General features: G+C 39.5%; 1 protein-coding gene across 10 annotated transcripts in view; it reads left to right on the plus strand.

Annotated features, from left to right (window-relative positions):
* The window catches only part of UNC79 (unc-79 homolog, NALCN channel complex subunit), a 239274-nt gene extending 216946 nt beyond the window's left edge, over nucleotides 1-22328 (plus strand). For all 10 annotated transcript variants that reach the window (XM_025442760.3, XM_025442754.3, XM_035720124.2 and 7 more), the window contains 7 exons: nucleotides 5085-5174; nucleotides 7015-7190; nucleotides 8049-8235; nucleotides 9712-9909; nucleotides 11838-11915; nucleotides 19937-19978; nucleotides 21147-22328. In XM_025442760.3, the coding sequence (XP_025298545.1) occupies nucleotides 5085-5174; nucleotides 7015-7190; nucleotides 8049-8235; nucleotides 9712-9909; nucleotides 11838-11915; nucleotides 19937-19978; nucleotides 21147-21347 (972 nt within the window). In that variant the 3' untranslated portion in view covers nucleotides 21348-22328. The remainder of the gene's footprint in view (nucleotides 1-5084; nucleotides 5175-7014; nucleotides 7191-8048; nucleotides 8236-9711; nucleotides 9910-11837; nucleotides 11916-19936; nucleotides 19979-21146) is intronic.

Here is a 22328-nt window from a genome sequence, read left to right on the forward strand (position 1 = left end):
TTCTTTTACTGGCTCCCATTAACCAACTCAATTTAACCACTGCCAGAAAGAAATAAGCATTATGATACTTTGGTTTTCTTTGTAATATTTCCTCTGAAAATTAAAAAAAAATTCCCATTATTATGAACCAGTGAACTATTTGGTAAAATAGGTTAAGATTTTCACTGACAGAGCTAACAATGAGAAACCACCATAACATTGAGAGTAAGTTGACTGCAACGAAACTCAAGAAACTGTAGAGATATTTATTGTTAGTTGAAAAAAAAGTATTTAAGTTTTAAATTATTTAAATTATTTAAATTTTCAGTAGGGAAATTTTTAAAGAAAAAGGATCACCTATAATCCCTCTGCCACTTTCATTGCTACTGTGTATGTGTGTGTATGTATATATATATTCCTACAAAGACAATCCTCATGTTTATTTTGAATTATATCCTTGGCATAAATTCCTTAGAAAGTAGGAATGTCTTAATGCTATGTACTCTCCTATTGTTTTCTAAAAGAGTTTTTATTAATTTACATTTATAAGTATACCAGTTTTATTTACAATGTTAAACATTATTTTATTAAAATACTAGTTATTTAATTTTTTTTGATATGGAAAAATTTTATGACAGAGAAATAATAATCACAACACAGAGATAGTTTTGTTGCCACCATACTAATATATTTTCTTTCACTTTTTCTCTGCATATTTTTTTAAACCTAATTAAATTATAATATAGATGCAGCTTTGGTTTCATATATCCCAAGCATTATCTCCAAAGTTTGATGGCTCACGTCTTGTGAATGCACCATAGAATAGTGCTTAAGTGGATGTGGGTTAGACTCACAGCAGCATCTGAGGTCTGCCATTTACTAGCTGTGTGATCAGGAAAGTTATTTAACCTATAATTCTTTGATTTGTATTATCTATAGAATGGGATATAATAGGGCCCAATGTCTAGTTTGGGGATTGAATGAGATAATGCACAGAAAGCATATTAACATGATGCCAGATATATAGTAAATGCTAAGTAAACATTACCTATTATATATATTAACATTAATTATTTTGTGATATTTTTGTTAATTTCAATATTTTGCAGTCATAACTAATATGTGAGAAACATCTTTGTGCTTAAGTCTTCATCTATCTTTGAGACTATAATAAATTTTTGGGAGTAGAATTACTAGACTATGTTTTTTTTAAAGAGATCTTAATAGTAGTTAGGGTGATAGAAGATGCCATGAGATGAATTTCCAGCCACCTAACACACAGAAAATTGACTGTTTGCTCATATTAAGTTTAAATGGGTATCCTGATTAGTAGAAGGAGGAGGACTCCCATATGAAAGTTTGGGGATCAGGTTCCTTCTGTCATGTGCAGTCCTCTGCAATCTGCATGTAGGTGGGAAAGAGAAGAGAATATTGTACATGGAAGGTTTTCATGAGCCAGGTCTGAATGATGCATATTTCTTCTACTCACACTCATTGGCTAGAACTGTCATATGGCCACTCCTGACTGCAAGAGATGGTGGGAAATTTGGTCTAGTTGCATGGGAGGGAAGAAGAGAAGCAGTTCTATAAGGACTTAGCCAGTCTGCTGCACACTCACTAGTTTCCTTATTAATTCTTTAAAACTCAGTATTTGCCACCTACATGATAGCTTAAAAATAATATACCTAATAAATAAGAATTTTGTTGAAATCATTAAGTAAAAGACAAACATTCCTATAACAGAAAAGCAAAAAGTTAGAGGATCCATATACAGAATCTTTTCCAGTGCCCAGTAAGCCATTCAGACAAAATATGCCTTTTACCGTCACTAACAATTGGTGAACTATAAATTAATACAAAGTATTATAATATTTAAAAACATAAAAATTGAAATCAGCTAGCAAATCAGCAGATCTTTCTTAATGATTAAACTTATTGATGATGTAAAACAAGCATTCTTTTAAGCTGCTAGTGGTAGTGAAAAATGGTACCCCCTTGCCAAAGAACAATTTGAGAATTTATTTCTAGTACTGTGTTTGAGAAAATAATTTAATAATAAATATAAATAAAATAAAATACTTTAATATACACATAAAGAATATATTTATTAAAGTAGCATTTAAAATAGTAAAAATATGAAAATAAAATTAAGATCTAACATTAGCATGTTGTTTTTAATTTTTTACTTTTTAAAAGATTTTATTTATTTATTTATTAGGGAGTGAGAGAGCACAAGCAGGGGGGAGGAACAGAAGGAGAAACAATCTCCCTGCTAAGAAGGGAGCCTGACTTGGGACTCAATTTCAGGACCCTGGAATCATGACCTGAGCTGAAGGCAGACACTTAGCTGACTGAGCCACCGAGGCACCCTAGCATATTGTTTTTTAAAAACTCTTTTGAGTATAGTGGACATTTGAATTACTTTCACATCTTGGCTACTATACATAATGCTGCGATAAACATAGGGGTGCGTATATCTTTTAGAATTAGTGTTTTTGTTTTCTTTGGATAAATACCTAGTAGTAGAATTTTTGGATCACTCTGTGTTTCTATTTTTAATTTTTTTGAGGAATCTCTATACTGTTTCTGCAGTGGCTGCACCAGTTTACATCCCCATCAACACTGTACAAGAGTTCCTTTTGCTCCACATCCTTGCCAACACTTGTTATTTCTTATCTTTTTTTATTTTAGCTATTCTGACAGGTGTGGGGTGGATATCTCATTGCGGATTTGTTTTGGTTTTTTGTTTCTTTTTTTAAAGATCATTGTGATTTTGATTTGCATTTCCCTGGTAATGAGTGATGTTGAGCATCTTTTCATCTGTCTGTTGGCCATCTGTATGTCTTCTTTGGAGAAATGTCTTTTTAGATATTCTGCCCATTTTTTAATCAGATTTTTTTGGTGTTGATTAATATTAGTGTATTGTTTAAATAAAGTAAGTTACCTCCATAAAATAGATTATTTTGTGGCTACCAAATCAAGTTTCCAAAGAGTAATTAGTTGGAAAATGCTTATGAAGGATTTAATTTTAAAGCAGGCTAGAAAAATGATCTCAGCCTTATAAAAATTACGTGTATATGTGTATATTATATGCGTTCAAAAATGTTGGAAACAAATATTGATAGTGACTGTCTCACTGATGGAAGACAGGAACTAGGACAGTGATTTTTCTCTCTTTTGTTAATTTCTATTTTCCAAATTGAAAATGTGTCACTTTTACAATCTCAAAAACATAACTTTGAAATGAGATATGAGTTTCAAGGAAGAATTGGGTATGAGTCACTTCCATTCATGTTTTTACGTTTAGATCGCTTTTCAGCACCTTAGCATCAGTTTCCCTATTGAAATGAATATGGGCATTCTGAAACAAGTGGAGCTTGACTCTTTATGTTTTTTGCTTTTTTATTTTTTTTTATTTTTTATTTTTTTATTTATTTTTTATTTATTTTTTATTTTTTTTTTGTTGTTTTTTGCTTTTTTAAAAAACAACACACCTAAGGTTATGCCTATGTTTTTGCAAAGTAAAAAAGAAAAAAAAGGTGGGTGGGGAGATTGGAAATGATATGCTTCGTTTTATAAGGGTAGATGGCTAAGATGATCCTGCACTTGAAGGCTTTTATTAGATATAGATGCTGTCTCTGGAGCCAAAGTAACTGGATATTAGTAAATTCATCGCTCTCATTTTTTTGAAAGTTAAAGTGAAAAGACAAATATTGAATAATGCACCTAGTAATTATTTTCCTTGACATTTGCCTCACTGAAATGGTATAAAATATTGCCTATGAAAGAAACAAATCCCTTTGAAGAAATTAAAGAACAGAGTGTATGCTCCTATTTGCATGACATGTGAAAGGTCAGAGAAAATGAAATAAATAGGGGGGAAATCCTTTCTTGCACTAAAGGATTAATATTCCAAAAGCAGGAACACAATAACCTTTTATAATTCCTTCACTTGATTTAAATTAAAAGAAGAAAACCTTAGAACATACAAAATGCTTGGAAAACACCCTGACAGAACTGCCAATGACCTTATTTTACTGTTTGTTATCCTGTCAGAGGAACTGACAGGCGTAACATTCTAGAAGAGATAGAAGGTGATATAGTTCAGGGCTGTGCAGATTTACATGAATATGGGAAAATGAGAGCCACTGGGTGAGCTAGTTAAGTCTATAATGTTCCAGATTTTCCAAAAGAAAGCTAAGAAAGGCCTTAGCATAGTATTCAGATGGCTTCAAAGATGACGGCCTGCTTTTGATCCACATTATACACAGCCTGATGTGTGGGTTCTCTCATACAGCTTTGATGGAGCAGCCTGTCTGTTCATTTGCCTTTTCTTTGCTTATAATCCTAAATTCACTGCATTGCCCTGGGCGGGCTTATGCCATTTAATAACGGGAGATGCAAGTATGCTTTCTTTTCCTTGAAAACTTCCCAAACATGCTGCTGGTGTGTGGGGAAGATGATCATTTCTTTTCTCTCTCTCTTTATCCGTGGCAGGAACACAGCAATCATACATTTATCTATTTAATAGTACGCCTACTGTGTATAAGGAGCTAAATGATAAATGACTTGAATATAAGAATTTGGGGCTCTTTCAGTACATGTGATGTTTGTTTATATCCTGTTCTTCTTCGATGGGAAAAGATTCAAGCTTCTGGTGTTGGAATTAGGTGGCACATATTTGATGTGTACCTAAGGACTCCCCAGAGGGATAAGGGTTACTCTAGTTGTAGGGTGATTCATGTCTTAAACTCTCTGATCCGAATGGCTTTACAGAGGTTTGATCTCTGTATCCAGTCCAGTTGAAGAACAAGCACACAAAAACCAGTTAGATCACCCAGTGGAGAAAAAGCAGGTTAACGCTGTCTACCCTAGGCTGTCCCTGTGTCTTAGCTCTCCACCTCCAGCCTTTCATCAGTTTTTGTCCAAGCGGTAGGCAGTTAGTCACAGACTGTGGAGAGGAATGGAGTGAGTCAGAACCCCAGAAACTGACACAACTCATTAGTAAACCGTGTGAAGTCAGAACGAGACAGTGACTGCAGGCAGGGCCACAGTGAAAGGCCATGACTTGGGAGGGCACCCCCAGCGCTATCCTTGTGTTTCAGTGTGGGACGGCTGCGATGGAGTGTGTGCGGCAGTACATCAACGAAGTGCTGGACTTCATGGCAGACATGCACACGCTCACCAAACTGAAGGTAAGAGGGCTTCCAAAGCTCGTCTCTGAACAAGACACAGAGATGTTTAGAGAACTAAGCAGACCGGATGGGATTTATTATTCCCTGGGGCAGCAGCTGGGGTGCTGTCTAACCAGCCTGGACCCTTGGGAGTCTGGAGCACTGAGTTTCCAGCCTGTGCAGAGAGGGAAAAGAAAGAAAGGATGTTTACATGGCAGGAGTTATGTGCATAGCTTTAATTCTACCATTTATTTGGTTCTCATGATGCCTCAGTTTTACAGATTTAGAAACTGAGGCCCAGGATGATACGGTAATTTGCTCAAGGTGGCTGTACCGATAATGGGTGGAGTCAGGGTTGACCTAAAACTGTAGTGGCTCCCCAGTCATTCTCTTTTCACTATGACACTTAGTGTCACTTAACTACCTTGAGCCTCAGTTTGCAAGAAAAGCCTAAAATCTACCTTTGTCGAAGGTTATGAGGTTTGACGTGGCATTGTGCATGTGAAGAGACTTTTGTGAACCATAACACATTATGCAAACATTAGCCTTTCATGGTGATCTGCATCAAAGCTCTCTTCTTCAAGGAAATAATTAAAGACAAGGGTTAGAACAAAATCTGATTTGCATATGGACAAAATCCCAGTGAAGTTGTTGAGCTCCTTGACTGATTGCTTTGCAGGGTGGGGCGAATTGCTGATACAAGTCAACTTCCCTGCCTGAAGTCAACTAGGGAACTAAAAGATTGATAGTCTCAGAGATCTGGGGAAGGCCCCAGACAGAGGGCAGAAGGAAATCCAAACATGGTCCAAGCAACAGCAGATTGCAAGCTGGCGGTAAATGATGCCTTTTTGATAAACAGGATCTAGTTGTCTCAGAAGGTCATCAGCTACAAATGCAGTTCCTCTATCTCCCAACTACATTTCCAGGCTCTGCTCGGATGATCCAGATCTTTCTTGGAATAGGGATAGATTTGCAAATGCTAGGTGGAAAGTAGACCCAGAATGTAAACTGCTGACTTCTTGCAGTATCTGAACCCAATTGTTCCTAAGCAAAATCCCCTGGCCCTTGACCATGCACTGGTTACTAACTGCTGAGTCTGGTTGCCCACGCTCAAATGACATTAATATCAAGTATAAAGAAGAGGAAAAAAAAAAGTATAAAGAAGAGGAAGCATTGTTACCTAAACATTTAAGCTAGTTTTATAGTCACTTTCAAAATACAGAGAACACAATAAGAAGAATCCATGATGATCAAAAGGTTGGGGACTAGAGGTATAATTCAACACTCTAATTTGACATAGATTAGGAGGCAGATCAGAGAGGGCAAATGGCTTAACTAAAGCCATATGACTAATTAGGGAGGAACTGGGGCTGGAACATAGGTCTCAATTTCCAGTTCAGTGGTCTTTCCACTAAGCCACACTGAGGAAAGGAGTTTTTCTGCATTAATTCAACAAATATATATTGAGCACCTATAATATCCCTGGTGTTGTTCTAGACATGTAGGGATGCAAAAGTGAGCAAAAAGACACGGTAGCTGTGCTCATTTAATTTATAGTCTGGTAGTGGGGGCCAATTTTAATGAAAATTTCATACAAGATAAAGTAAAAGTGTGACTTTCATAATTGCTATGAAGAAGGGTAAAACAGTAGTACAGGAACTTCCCATAGGATGACATGACCTAGCCAGGGAAGTCAAGGAAGGCTTCCTGGAGGAAGTGACACTTGAGCTAAAATCTGGGTTATATGCTTGGGAGCATGGTAGAAGGTGAGGGAATGACAGCCTGATCTTTTTTTTAAAGAGTGACCTGGAAGGTTTTCAGATATTCTGCCAAAGTCATGAGATACCATTTGCTTTTGCAGAGCCACATGAAGACATGTTCCCAGCCTCTGCATGAAGATACCTTTGGTGGACATCTCAAAGTTGGCCTGGCTCAGATTGCAGCCATGGAAATCTCACGGGGCAACCACAGAGATAACAAAGCTGTGATTCGCTATCTGCCTTGGCTCTATCATCCCCCTTCTGCAATGCAGCAAGGGTAAGGTCCTTATTAGTTCAGCAGCAAGGGCTAGAAGACGTATCAAAGATTTATGGAAGTGGGATGTGATTAGTTGGGAAGACTGGAACCGAGCCTCATCTTCATCCTTGCTGACCTGGCAGCACTTTTGGACACAAGCGCTTCCTGATATGCTGCCAATGAAAGGAACTTGCCTTCACACAAAAACCTCAGCCATATCCTGGTGGATGGTGAAAACTTGGAGCTTAGAAGTGCCATTTTAACTCTTAATTCGAACTAGTTAAACACATACATAGCTTCTGCCTTCAAAGAGCATGTCGGATTGCAGCTGAAACAAAACCCGTAGCAGAGAGGAGATGATGTGGTGGAGACACAAGGGAGAGGGGTGCTGGGCTGGTTTCAGGCTGCCATTTTGCATGATCAGCTTCCTGGCTGGAGGGGAGGCTGACAGTCGGGGTGAGGAGGGCAGGAAGGCAGCAGGAAGAAATGACAAGAAGGCTGGAAAATGGGTGGCTGTGTGTTAGGTGCCCATCTCTATTCCTTCCCCTCTAGTGGGGATGTCAAACCTTCCAATGAGAAAAAAGGAAAGAATTTAGAAAAAGAAGCCTGTCGGAAGGGCAGCCAGGTTGGTGGAAGATGATTTTTAATTCCATATCACCAGAAGCTGCTCTTTTCTCAAGCAGCTAAGGTCCGGGATCAGAGCCGGAAACCAGAAAAACAGATACATCACTTTGTTGGCACTCTGTCACCTTGGTGTTTTATTGTATGTAATTGTCCATAAAACCACACTTTTAATGCCCTCCGTCAATAAGCAGTTGGTGAGCACCCAACAAAACAGAAACCATAAAATCACCTCTAACACTTCCTTCTACCTCCCAGGCCAAAAGAATTCATCGAGTGTGTCTCCCGCATCCGTCTTCTGTCCTGGCTTCTCTTGGGCTCCCTCACTCATAATGCAGTGTGTCCAAATGCCTCCTCTCCGTGCCTGCCCATACCTCTGGATGCAGGCTCTCATATCGCAGACCATCTTATTGTTATTCTGATTGGATTTCCAGAGCAATCAAAGGTAAGTGATTTCTGCAAGCTGAAGACCATAGGCATCGAAATTGCTAATGGAAACCCTTATCAGCCAATTTTGTTTCTTCTGAAAAGAAAATGCATCTTATCACTTGCCCTCCTGTGGATGTTAGGAAAGCAGCTTTGTGCTAATGCCTTATTTAAAATTGTTTAAATTCCTACACTATCTTTGCTTCCCCCTTAAATTGTCTTTCAGTTTACTTTTATGAAGATCAAGTATGGAGGCAAGCAAGAATTAACTTCCTGGGCATTTCTGTCTCAAAATAATGAAGAGAAATAAGAGGCTAGCAATATAATAAAAATCCTATGATCAGTTTTTGGAACCCAATATGAGTTTGAGGCAAATTTTCGCTATCATTTTTCATGTGCTATCTATTCAGCTCACATCTCTAGAGATAGATATATAAAGATACAAAATGAAAATAAGTCCAATTGGGAACTCACTAATCTGCACACTAGAGTGACCTACACAGAGGAACTTTGTAAATTGTAGAGACAGATGATGTGCTTAAGGGGATAAAGTAAACCCCAGGCGGGGGTTTTGCAGTCATGAGCCTGCAAAGCAAAGCAGACACACTGTACTAATCAGTTCAGAGAAGTCAAGGATGCTTCTTTGAAAGCTTAGGCCAGTTCCAGGAAGTCATGGTGGGTTTGGGAGCAGCTGGGACATAGGCCAGAGCAAGCCAACTCTGTGATAAGCTAGAGCACCATCCAAATGGCCTGAATGATGTTTACAGAAGGAATCAGGCAGTCAGTTCCCAGTATTGCAGGCCAGATGTGTATTTGATTCCTAACAATAGTACTTTGTAATTTGTGACCTTGAAAAAGTCATTCAACCTCTCTGATCTCCAGTCTTTTTGTGTGTAAAATAGATGAGGAGATGGTTTGAAAATTATGGAAGTGATCTTTGAAAAGTCTTTATTTAGCTCGGTGTCTGGGGCATTGTTGTTGCTCACTCAGTCGGGGCTTACCCTGGTAGGAATACTGTCTTTGCTGCTGCCATTTCTCCTACTTGTAGTCGTGTGATTGAGAAGTGCTGGCAGTGAGTTCAGATGCACCATCTTATTCCTCCTGACGACAGGAGGGTCCTATTATCCCCATGTTACAGACAAGGAAATACCTGAAGGTGGTAAAATGGTTATCCTTCCTAATCTAGTTTAGAGAGGAGAATATCAGCGTCATTAAGGGACAAAGGGGTGGGTAGATGTGTTCTGAAACCAAGATGCCTTCTCTTTGAAAAGATGCTCATTTTTCTCTGAACGCAAGCCCACTGACCAAGTGAAAAGCAGGTTGTCTTCAGGGGGTAAATCACGAGTTTAACTTCTAGATCACTTCCTCTGCCTCAGATCACTGGAGGTAGACATGCTTTGGCTGTGCTGCTCAGGAGGCCAAGGCCCTGTGGGGCAGGCCCTGTGGAGCACTGCAGCCCGCCGAGAGGTAACGGCTCCTGTCTCCTCCTTTTCAGACCTCCGTGCTCCACATGTGCTCTCTCTTCCACGCATTTATCTTTGCTCAGCTCTGGACCGTATATTGCGAACAAAGTGCCGTAGCTACAAACATCCAAAGTCAGAATGAATTCAGCTTCACAGCGATACTTACCGCGCTAGAGTTTTGGAGCAGGGTAACGCCCAGCATCCTCCAGCTGATGGCCCATAACAAAGTGGTGAGTCCACGAATAAGTTTCTCCTTGTGGCTAAAAGGCGTGACCTACATCCAGTCCTCCCATTACCTGTTCTTTAAGGATCTCAATTGTAATATACCAATGGATGGGGGATTTTTCTGTTATAAACTGGATGTTCTGCTTGCATAATAATTTTGATGGAAATACAAAGCAAGCAAGTCAATTTAGTAAAAACAACTTTTGTTCACTCTCTTTAGTGCCAAAGAAAATTTATATGAAACTTCTACCTCTAAGAGCTGTTTCACACCTTAAAGTCAGGAGATTTTGGATTCCAAGACAATTTGGAAAAACCCCAGCCAATTGGGTCATCCTTTTGTGGTATTTAAGAGCAGATCAACCACATATGTTCATTCCACTCAGGGCTCAAAATCTGGAAAGAGTTTCCCCTCTTTGAGTTGCCCTGGGAGGACTTAAGCCCCTCAATCTTCAAATCCAGTTCAGTTTTAACTTGGATGGCTCACCAAGAAAGGGGCTGCCCTAAATCTTGCTGGAAAATACCTGGAGTATTGTTAGCATGAGCCCACATCATTGAGCAAGCTTGGATTACTCCTATGAAGTTAAGAGTGGAGGATATGTGGAGATGTGACAAGGAAGTTCTTTGATTCAGTTTGCTACTTTGGAGGATTCTCAGCTGGGAAAGCAGGAGTTAGTATCTTGGTTGTGGGGGCTTTATCAATCGAATTCTCATCTGTGAGGGACAGGAGTTCTGGAAGAGTGCATTGTAATGATGATTCCTCTATGCCCAGAAACCCAACGATGCACTGTCCACAAAAGGCATCCCGGAAATGACTTTTGATTGATTGATAATAGTCTAAGAAACATTTTCTCTCAGCTCTAATTGGAAAGGGGATTATATATTTCCTTCAGTGAAGCACTTCCTTGTCTTTGGGGAAGCAAATGTTATAAGGCAATTCTGTATGGAGAGAGGTTATTTTAGTTCAATTTAAAGGAAATTTATGTGACAGTTTTAGGGTGCACACACGGTTCTGAGATAAACATTTCCCAGATCATAGAGTCTGAGACTGAAGAAGAACTTAGAGAGCAAGCATTCTGTTCTGTAATTTTACAGGCAATGAAACTGGGACCTTAACTAGAGATTTGGTGTCTTTCTACTGTCATTAGTTTTTAGACACCATTAATACCTCTCTTCCAAATCTCTTGGTATGCAAAGGTTAGAAAATGAATCTGTTACAAATGAATTTTGTACAAATAATGCTAGTAATGAGTTTGGATGAGTTTTATCCTGAAAAACTTATTAAACTATATATGCCAGTCTGATAAAATCCTCTTGGAGTGTTCAAAATCCATCCTTAGGAATTTATTTTATTTTATTTTATTTATTTATTCATGAGAGACACAAAGAGAGAGGCAGAGACATAGGCAGAGGGAGAAGCAGGCTCCCCGCGGGGAGCCCCATGAGGGACTCCATCCTAGGATCCTGGGATCATGACCTGAGCCAAAGACAGACACTCAACCACTGAGCCACCCAGGTGCCCCCAGCCTTAGGAATTTCTGATGAGGAGCATCCTCTGCATTGTATTTTGAACCATCATCAACGTGGCTGCCTTGTTCTATAGAGAACAAAGCCACAAAGACAGGTGTGTAATAAGTGAACAGCCACTCCAGGCGAAGAAACTGGAGAAAGGGTCAAGATGGAGAAAAGAACCTACAGCCAAATTCTGTAGTTGGAAGGAGTGAAGCAAAAGGCATGTATCCTCTGGTAGGAATTGCATGCAGATGAGTGAGATTAATCCCTGAATTCCACTGGCAGCCCTGAGTCAGATAAAGAGGGCACAACTGATTGTAAAACCTCTGGAGCTCCTTAAAGCCAGGTTCTAGTTGAAATTCTAGAGGTTTCAAGGCTTCCGGATCACTGGGAGTGGAACTGATTTTCGTATTTGTTGTTTCAGATGGTAGAAATGGTGTGTCTCCATGTGATTAGTTTAATGGAGGCATTGCAAGAATGCAATTCAACAATTTTTGTCAAGGTAGGAAAATCTTATGATTTTTATAGACTGTTTCTTGCTGCTAAAAACAAATGTGGATTTACTTTGAATGTATCTTTGACGAGGAAAACAAAACTGATTTAATTTTGACTATCAGATTTGGGGACTGGAGAGTTCAGGCTCACATAACAACCCTTCCCCAAATGGTTATCATGTTATTTTTGCTCTTGCTCTACCACTGTGACTGACTCTAGCTGGATTAAAGATGTTGGACTGTGATTGCATGTTAACACAATTAATGAAAATATTACTGGAGAACGTTGATCTGAAAATGACCTTATAGTCCTATAAATTGGTTGGTGGCACCTCACCTTACAAGATATCCAGAAAACCAAGGAAAATAATCTTTCATTGTTTGATTTTGTAGCTATAACTTTTTTCTAAGGTAAATTAATTTCATTTCCAATATTACTACTCTAAATCACTGTTTAGTGTATGAAAGTTTAAGTATTTGTCATCTGTCCAAGGACATCAGAGACATACTAGTGTGATAAATTTAGAGTAAAGAACTTAATTTCTCATTCTTTTTTTTTTCTTCCCCTCTTCTTCCTTTTCTTCTATCCTTCCACCTCTCCGTCTTACTGATCATTAGTTAAAGATCTTTAATTTTAGGCATCCTACAAATTGTGTACTGGTATCTCATCATGCTTTAAAGTTGCATTTCCTTGTTGACAGATGACATTAAACATCTTTTCATATGCTCATTTGCCATCCATGTATCTGCTTGGTAAAGTATCTGTTAAAATTATTTGCCCTTTTTTTTTTATTGGGATGGATCTTTTTCTCTTTTAATTGAATTTTAAGGCAGAAGTCCTTTATCAGATATGAGATTTGCAAAGATTTTCTCTGCAGTTGTCTTTTCATTATCTTAACAGTGTCTTGTGAAGAGCAGAAGGTCTTAATTTTGATGAAGTACCATTTATCAAATTTTTCTTTAATGGATCATGCTTTAATGTTGTATTTTTAAAAATCTTTGCCTAACCCAAGGAAAATTGAGATTCTTAACAATATTGAGTCTTCCAATCCATGAACACACTATATCTCTATATATTTTTTAAAAGCTTTGATTAACTTCTTCCAGCAATATCATGTAGATTCCATATGTAGGACTAGCATAGTTTTGTCAAATTTATCCCTACGTATATCATAGTTTTATGGTATTATAAGTGGTATGGACTTTTTATACTTAAATTTTTTATTGTTTGTTGGTAGTATTTAGAAATACAACTGATTTTATATTGACCTTTTACCCTGCAAACTGTTAAACTCATTTATTAGTGTTAGTTTTTTTTTTGTAGATTTCATCAGCTTTTCTGTATAGACAGTTGTGTCATGTGTAAATAAAGGCAGTTTAATTTCTTCTTTTCCAGTCTTTATGCCTTTTATTTCTTTTTCTTATTGTATTGCTCTGGCTAGATCCTGTAGTCCAAGTTGAATAGAAGTCATGAGAGTGGGAAACCTTGCCTTGTTCCTAATCTTAGGAAGAAAGCATCCATCTTTGCTCATTAAATGTTAGCTGCCATAGGTACTCTTTGTCAAACTGAGCAAGGTTCCCTTCTATTCCTGGTCTGCTACAAATTTTTGTCAGGAATAAACCGTAGAACTTTTCAGATACTTTTCCTACATTTATTAAGATGGTTATTTGACTATTCTTTTTGACTGTTAACAAGGTAAACTTTATGGATTGATTTTTGCATGTTAAACTAATCTTGTGTTCCTGAGACAGACCATACTTGGTTGTGCTGTGTATTATTTATCCTTTTTATATCTTGTGGAATTCTATTTGCTAACGTTTTAAAATAATTTTTTGCATTGATGTTCACGAGGAATGTTGGGCTGTAAATCTCTTGGCTTGTGATAACTATTTTTGGTTTTGGTATCAGGGTAATGATGGCCTCAGAATGATTTGGGAAGTATTCCTTCCTTTTCTGCTTCTTGAAAAAGTTTGTGTAGATATGGTGGGTTTTTTTTCCCCCCCTTAAATATTTGATAGAACTCACCAGTAGAACTGCCTGGGCTTGAGATTTTCTTTGCAGAAGAGTTTTAAATTACAGATTCAATTGCTTCAATAGCTATAGGGCTATTTAAGTTATCTGTTTATTCTTGAGTAATCTTTAGGATACTGTATGTCTTTCAAAGAATTTATCCATTTCATCAAGGTAGTCAATTTTATTGGCAGAATATACTTTTAATATCTGTAGGATCAGTAGTATGCCACCTCTGTAATTCCTGACATTGGTGATTTGTGACTTTTCTTTTTTCCCCCTGGTCAGTCTGTATAGAGGCGTATCAATTTTAGTCAGTTTTTGATTAAAAAACAACAATAACCAGCTTTTGGGTTGTTTTCATTAATTTTCTCTCTGCATTTTATTTCATTGATTTCTGTTTATTCTTTCTTTTGATTACTTTAGATTTAATTCACTCTTGTCTATTATAAATAGTATATTTTTTTGTCTATCATAAATTTACCTCTAAGCCCTGGTTTAGCAGTATCCCACAATTCGATATATTGTGTTCTCATTTATATTCAGTTCAAAATACTTGGGATCCCTGGGTGGCGCAGCGGTTTGGCGCCTGCCTTTGGCCCAGGGCGCGATCCTGGAGACCCGGGATCGAATCCCACGTCGGGCTCCCGGTGCATGGAGCCTGCTTCTCCCTCTGCCTGTGTCTCTGCCTCTCTCTCTCTATCTGTGTGTGACTATCATAAATAAATAAAAATTTAAAAAAAAAATACTTTCTAACTTCCCTTTTGCTTTCTATTTTAACTCATTTTCAGTTATTTAGAAATATGTTATTTATTTTCCAAATATTTGGGGATTTTCTATTATGGATTTTTAGTTCCATTTGTGGTCAGAGAACATACTGTATATAATTTTGGTTATTTTAAATTGAGATTTGTTTTATGGCCCAGAACATAGTCTATCTTGGTAAGTGCTCTGTGTGCACTGGAAAAGAATATCCCTTCTGCTTTTTGGGGGGGTAGTTTCCTATGCTGCCAGGTTCTAGCTTATTAGTAGTGTTGTTCAAGTCTTCTGTGTCCTTCCTTCTGTCTACTTATTGTATCAATTATTGAGAAAGGGGTATTGAAATATCTCCATAACTGACTGTGGATTTGTTTATTCATTTTTTTCAGGTTTACCAGTGTTTGCTTCATGTATTATGAATCTCTGTTATTTGGTGCATAAATGTTTAAGATTAGTATGTCTTCTTAATAAAAGGGATTCTGAAGTGGCTGTCTTCATTCTCAGGAATCATCTGAGGAATCAAAGTGAACAGTACTTTGACATTAATAAAGGCAGTCTAGTTTTCTTTTGACTACTGTTAGGATGGTCTATTTTTTAACATCATTTTACCTTTTAACCTCTTTGTGTCTTTATGTTTATAGTCTATTTCTTAAAGGCAGCAGATAGCTAGATGTTGCATTTCTTTTAAATCCAGTCTGACAGTCCCTTCCTTTTAATTGGGAGTCTTTAAACCGTCTTCATTTAATGTGTTTTGTGCCATTGTTGGGCCTAAATCTATCACTTTGCAATTTGTTTTCTATATTTCCCATCTGTTTTATATCTTTTATTCTTTTTTTTTTTTCCTTTTGCCTTCTGTTGGATTGAGTTTTTGACGATTACATTTTGGCTGTAATCTCCTCTTCCTTTTCTAGTTTCTTTTTCTTTTTTTTTTGTTTTTTAAGATTTATTTATTTATTTATTTGAGAGAGCAGAGGGAGAAAGAGAGAACACAAGTGAGGGAGGAGGGGCAGAGGCAGAGGGAGAAAGAAAAGCAGGCTCCCTGCTAAATAGAGAGTGTGATGTGGGGCTTGATCCCAGGACCCTGAGATCATGACCCAAGCCAAATGCAGACACTTAACCAACTGAGCCACCCAGGTGTCCCTCCAATTGATTGATTTTTATTCTCATTATAGGTCATCTTTTCCTGCTTTTTTGCATACCTGGTAATTTTTTATTACATTCTTGAGATTTTGAAGTTGACTTTCTTGGGTACTGGATATTTTTGTATCCCTATAAATATTTTTGGGCTGTATTCTATGATACAGTTAAATTATTTAGAAGGATTTTTTTCCTTTTGAGACTTGCTTTTAAGCCTTGTCAGGTGATCAGAGCTGCATTTTGTCTAGAGCTAATATTTCTTTACTACTAAGGTAATAGCCTTCTGAGTATTCTGCTTGATATTCTGTTAAAGAACTTAAATTAAAAAAGGAAAAAAAGAATTGTCCACTCTAACTAGTTTGTGGAGACACAAATTATTGCTGGCACTGTGTGATCACCACTCATCTTTTTGGGTTGTTTTGTCTTCAGCCTTGGGTGGTTTCCTCACATGCGTGCACTGGTCAGTAGTTAGCTGAAGATTCAAGGGGGACCCGTTATGGATCTTTCTGTGCAGCCCTCTCACCTCCAGTACTCTCTGCCTGACAAACTACACACCTCGGTCTCTCTAGACTCCCAGCTCCTTTTCCTCAACACAGGGAAACAGTCTCTGCCCAGGTCCTGGAAGCTTTCTAGGCAGTGAGCTAGGATAACTGTAGGGCTTGCCTTGTTTCCTCTCCCTCAGGGATCACTGTGTTGCACTGCTGATGCCCACGGTCTGAAAATCATTATTTCATATACTCCATATGGAATTTTAGTTGTTCCAGACAGGAGGGTAAATCTGGTCTTTGTTATTCTATCTTTCCTGAAAGAGAGAATTTCACACCTAATTTTAGTTTTGAGAGCTGGAACAAGCATGGAGTGAAATGAATGCAGTCTAACTGGGCAGAAAGTCTTTAATTTTTTCCTGTAGCATAAACCAAGATAAGAGGAAAGGTATCAATTTTACTTTGGTGAAAAACAACCCATTTTTTTTAATATACATCAGTTTTCTGGATATCATTTCTAGAGAGGAAAAAAACCCCAACCAACTTTATTATAACATTACAGAACCCAGAATAAATTACATCTAATTCTTACTGACAGCTTTGTAGGAGCCACTAGCAAAAGAGAACTGAAATAAATGTTATTCAATAAGTCAAATTAGCATTCCTGAAATAGGATGACTGCTGGCTTATATAATGCTATCAATAATAATGAGATTTAACTTGAAGACTTGAAGTTATGAGATTCATAAATCACAAATCTGAAGGTCCTTTGCAGTTATATTTTAGAATGACATGTCACATGTTTCATAAATGGGCTAATAGCAAAAACCCTTCTAAAACCAACCTCACTATTCCTCTTGATTGCCTCATACAGGCCTTTAGCCCCAAGAATAGCACTGGGAAAGGTATCCTCCCAGGGTCAGAGTACTTAGTGCTTCCTGCCTCCTACTCTGCTTGGTCCCTCAGGATCTTAACAGGAGGTTAGTTTGGGTCTTTCCTAAATACCAAGAGGCATACAGGTCTGCTCCATATTAAATAGATTAGAAGTCAACAAAAGAAGTTTGTAGGCATTAGGGCCCTTAGAGGGTTTTTTTTTGTTTTGTTTTGTTTTTTTCTGTACAGACTGGAGAAGAAGTGGTTAGACTAGCTTACTTTTTCTCAATCAGAATGTTTACATGAGCCGGTCTTGCTAATGGCCAGAGAACATAGCCTTAACTGTCACTGATCTTTGTAATCCCACAGTTTGTTAATAAGGGTTGGTGGTTGGAGGAGGCAGAGAGAAAATGTCATTTCCTGATTTTTTTTTTAATTTTTTACATTTTCTGATATTTTGACTTTTAGTCCAGTTATATCATCTGGTACACACCATATGCTGTTCCAAACACAACATTCATGCTAGAGACAGTATTACATGGCTACATGACTCCAGGATGAGCACTGTGTTGAGGAACCAACATCAGTGGAAATCAAATTAGCAAATTGTATGTCTCAGCAGAATGTTCAAAGCAAAACAGCAGCCAGATTGGACCTTGGGAACAAAAACATAGAGAGAAATGTAATTTCTCAATTCACTAAGTTTTGTGTGTGTCTATGTGTGTGTGCTTGTGTGAATGTGTTGATGAGTTAAATGAACCTGCAGCCCGTGGCCATGACTAGTGAACAGAGAGGTCATTGGTACACTGTCCCCTCATCCCAGCAGCCCTCCTGCTAGTTCTTTCATTTCCTTCATGGCACAGCTCCTCCCGTTTGCCTAAGCTAGAAGCCTCAGCTTCTGCTTTGACCTTTTCCTCACTCCAAAGAGGGTCCTCAGACCCTCCCAGATTGTGTCTGCAGGCACCAACCACCCTTTTCCCTCTCCAAAGCCACCCCTGATCTTACCTGGACCATCGAGGCAGCCTCTACTCAAGCCTCAGCCTCCATTCTCCACATCCTTCCTCACCCTACCTTGCAGATTGCTGCCACTATGATTTGTTTGAAGCACATTTCGGCTCACAGTGAACAGGGCTCCCCTCTTCAGAACTTCTATTGGATTTGGAAATAAATCCAAATCCCCTAATGTGGCAACCCAGATCATCATGGGTGGATGGCGAGGGGCCTCACCTCTGCTTTTCTAAACTTGTTTTTCATCACCCTCTCCTGAGAGCCCATACTTCAGTATCACCTGAACCCCTACCACCTCCTCACCCCTTGGCACACTGCCACTTTGCTTCCTGAAGTGTGCCCTTGTATTCATTTGCTAGGGCTGCCCTGACAGTCATGCCCTACTAGTTAGTACCACAAACTAGGCAGCTGAAACGGAAACTTCTTATCCCACAGTTCTGGAAACCAGAAGTCCGTGACTGTGGCTAAGGGGTCAGCAGAGTTGTTCCTTCTGAGGGCTGTGAGGGAGAATCTGTTCCATCCTTCCCCCCTAACTTCTGGGGGTTGGTTGGCAATATTTGACGTTCTTTGGCTTGTAGACCCCTACCTGCATCTTTACCTTGTGCTTTCCCTGTGGGCATATCTGTGTCCTAATTTTCCCCTTTTTATAAGAGCATCAGCCATATTGGATTAGGAGCCCACCCCACCCTACCGTAAAATGACCTCATTTTAACTAATTACATCTGTATTGATCCCTCTTCCAAATAAGGTCACCTTCTAAAGCAGCGTGGGTAGGGACTACGGTGTCTATTTTGAGGGGGCACAATTGAGCCATGACAGCTGTACTCCTCTATTGAACAGGAGCAGAGGGTTGGAAGGAATACAGTGAAGAGGTATGATGCATGTTAGTGTATTAAAGATCTGAGCAGTGCTGTAATAAGGAACCTAGCATTTCCCAACTTGTTGGACCAGCGTCCCACCCCCATTTAAACCCACCAAACTGGAGTGCTGTGGAACAGACTCTGGAAAACACTATTTTGTCCCCAACTTCTGGATTTATGAGATGTTATGTTCTAGAAGGTAGAACCATGGCTGAGAGACCAGAGCAGGGAGAGGAGAGCTGCTGATGGACGGACACCTTGTGACCTCCAAGGAAGGGCACAGCAGAGAGGTAGCAGAAGGGCAAGGCTCCCCACATGCCCACAGTTTGAGCGCCTTGCTCTCTGGCCCGAGCAGGGCCCCTCCACTCGCCTGTGTGTGACAGTACTGTTCAGACCTCTGGCCCGTCTCTCTTGCTGTGTCCCACCTTCCAGATCACAGCCAGGCTCCTTCAGGGCTTGCTTTTTTCTGTCCCTGAAGCATCTCAGCCACTTCCCTGTGATATTTTCTTAACAATAGAGTCACCATCCTACTCAGAGACTCAATTTTAGAGATCCTGTGGAGGAAATTCTGTTTCAAGAAAGTGAGGATTTAATTAAATAAATACACATTTAATTTCCCGTGTGTGGTAGCTTTCAAGAGACAATCAGTCATTTACTGTAAAGTGTGTGTTTCAAGCACTCATGGGGGCACTTATTAACCTCCCAATGCCACCTTCTCAGCGGGATTTGGCCTCAGAAAGATGTTTTTCCGATAATGGATCACTCCGCAGCAGGGTCCCATCCTTTTGTGATGTTAAAGGGGTTCTGTGTGCCCTGCTTTCCTGAGCAGTAAGCGACGCTTATGGGGGTGGGGATGGAGAACGCTAATAACAAGGCTTCTGTGTTTCTCCACACAGCTGATACCTATGTGGTTGCCAATGATTCAGTCAAATATCAAGGTAAGTTGTCCCTGGGTAGACTGGAAGCTGAATTACCTCCAGAGAAGGTCATAACATTCACAGGGTTCAGTGGTGCTCCACTAACTATTGGAGAAAGGTGAAGTCACCCTGCTCCTGGCCTCAGGGGGCTGATCAAGCAGGAGTCTCTGTGGGCCCAGGAAGAGGCTGCAGGCCCAGGTGACAGCAGAAGCCATGGTCGTATTATTCACTGTCGATGAGGGTGTGGGTGGAGGGGCATCTGAGTCTGAGCAAGGCTCAGAATACAGGCCTGGCCACTAAAATAGGCTTTTTGTGGGGCACCTGGCTGGCTCAGTCGGATAGATTTTGCAACTCGATCTCAGGGTTGTGAGTTCAAGCCCCACGTTGGGTGTAGAGATTACTTAAAATAAATGTAATAAATAAACTCTAAAGAAAGACCAAAATGGACTTTTTGTGACAGGAAGAATTCTATTAAGAAAGGCTAACATTGAACGAATGACCCAACCGAGCCAGAAGGGAAGGGACCTGCTCCCTCGTTCCACATGTCATTCTTTTACTGTGAAAACCATTTCTTCTTCCAGATTGTCCCTCCTCCATCCCACCCCTCCCCTGCCCCAGCTTTAGGGAAATCTGTGGCCAACAGGGCTCACCACCCAGCTTCTTCATGTGCATAAACATGAGAACAGAGAGACTGTGATCATGATTAAAATGTAATGAGTGACTCTCATGTGCCCACTTCTGTCTTAAACCCTCCATTAGCTCACATATCCGTAATAAAACAAAAACCCCATGAAGTATGACTTTCCCCAGTTTGCCCATAAGAAAATCCAAACACAGACTGAAAAACCTCATTCCCAGAATTGTCCCCAGAGGAGCTAGGGTCTGAACCCGGGGCGCTGGCAGCGGAGCACAGGCCTGTGTGGTGACCGGCTCCAGGAGGACAGGAGTATATGTCAGCCCACACACGGCGTGCCAGCTCCAGATTCCCGCTGCACTGAACGAGTCAAGATGGGAGTGGCATTACTCAGACAGATCTGGGCCTTTAGAATCACGGTTCCTTGCCTGTGTCACCAGCCCCACACACAGCTGAGTTCTGCCTGCGGAAGAAGCCCAGGCTGGCACTCCCTGGGTGGACCGGGAACATTTGAAGGCAAGAAACTAAACTAGCTATCTCACCCTTCCTTAACAGCACTTATCTGCGGGACTCCAGCTTCGCCTCCAGGCCATTCAGAACAACGTGAACCATCACAGCCTAAGGACGCCCCCAGGCTCGGCCCCGAGCAGCGCCGGCCTGGCAGCCCTCCGCAAGTGGCTGCAGTGCACTCAGTTCAAAATGGCCCAGGTGGAGATCCAGTCCTCAGATGCGGCCTCCCAATTTTATCCTCTATGAGTGGACTCCTCGGCTCTCAGTGTCAACACTCTGGTTTAGCAATAATGGGTTTCAAAACAAAAACAATTTGATCCAAGCAGGTTGGGGAACATATTGGTACTGTACATTCTCTTTCTAGTTTAGTAAAAAGACGTGCAAAGGCCGGAGAGGGCCAAAATGAAGCTTTCTTGCTACACATATTTCTGATGACTCCTTGGGCTATCTGATTAAGTGTTTCCTTACATTATTTTTTAAAAACCAAATCATTTTTCTTTAACTAACTTCTATTTTTTTTAAGAAAAAAAAAATAGACTGGTGGGTACTCACAGAAAAGTTGTATAAGTCCCCCTGTTGCTATTTTTGATGATAGAGAATAAATAGGGTTTTTGAAACCTTTGTAGTGTTTTTTCTTAAAATCCACTCTTGGCAATGCAATAAAAAAAAACCCGTCACCATAAGCCAGTGACACTTGACTGAAGCTTTTTGTCATTATCCTGGGAAAAAGTGGCAGCTTGCAAGGACCATTACAAAGTGCACTTAGAAATTAGGTGGTTAAACTGTGCCAATTGTTTTCTTTGTTTTATAATATCATTTTCCAAAACTGTCCAGTAAGTTTTATTATTTTTAAAACTAATTTTTCAACTCATTAGTTCTAGGCTGTACTTTTCTTGTAAGCTTTATGATAACCACTTTAGTTTTGTGAATAATAAATTTTATTCTTTTGTTAACACTTGTATACAATTCAATTTAAAACTGTAGATTGCATACTGGACCAGACGATTCCCCACGCTGGCACAGAGCACTGCACCCGGAGTTATGTTTCATAAAATGGAATTTTAATAGTGTAAGAGCACCAAGATTTATCAGCACTTCTACTTAGCATTTGACTGTGCATTCACAAATGATATTTCTCTTCTCTATCCCTGTAATGCACTGACTACAAGAAGACTTACTATACATTTAAGCTGTATATTGACATGCTATTAAATGCATTTTTTATTA

Source organism: Canis lupus, chromosome 8 (assembly GCF_003254725.2).
Source record: "Canis lupus dingo isolate Sandy chromosome 8, ASM325472v2, whole genome shotgun sequence".
NCBI lineage: Eukaryota > Metazoa > Chordata > Mammalia > Carnivora > Canidae > Canis > Canis lupus.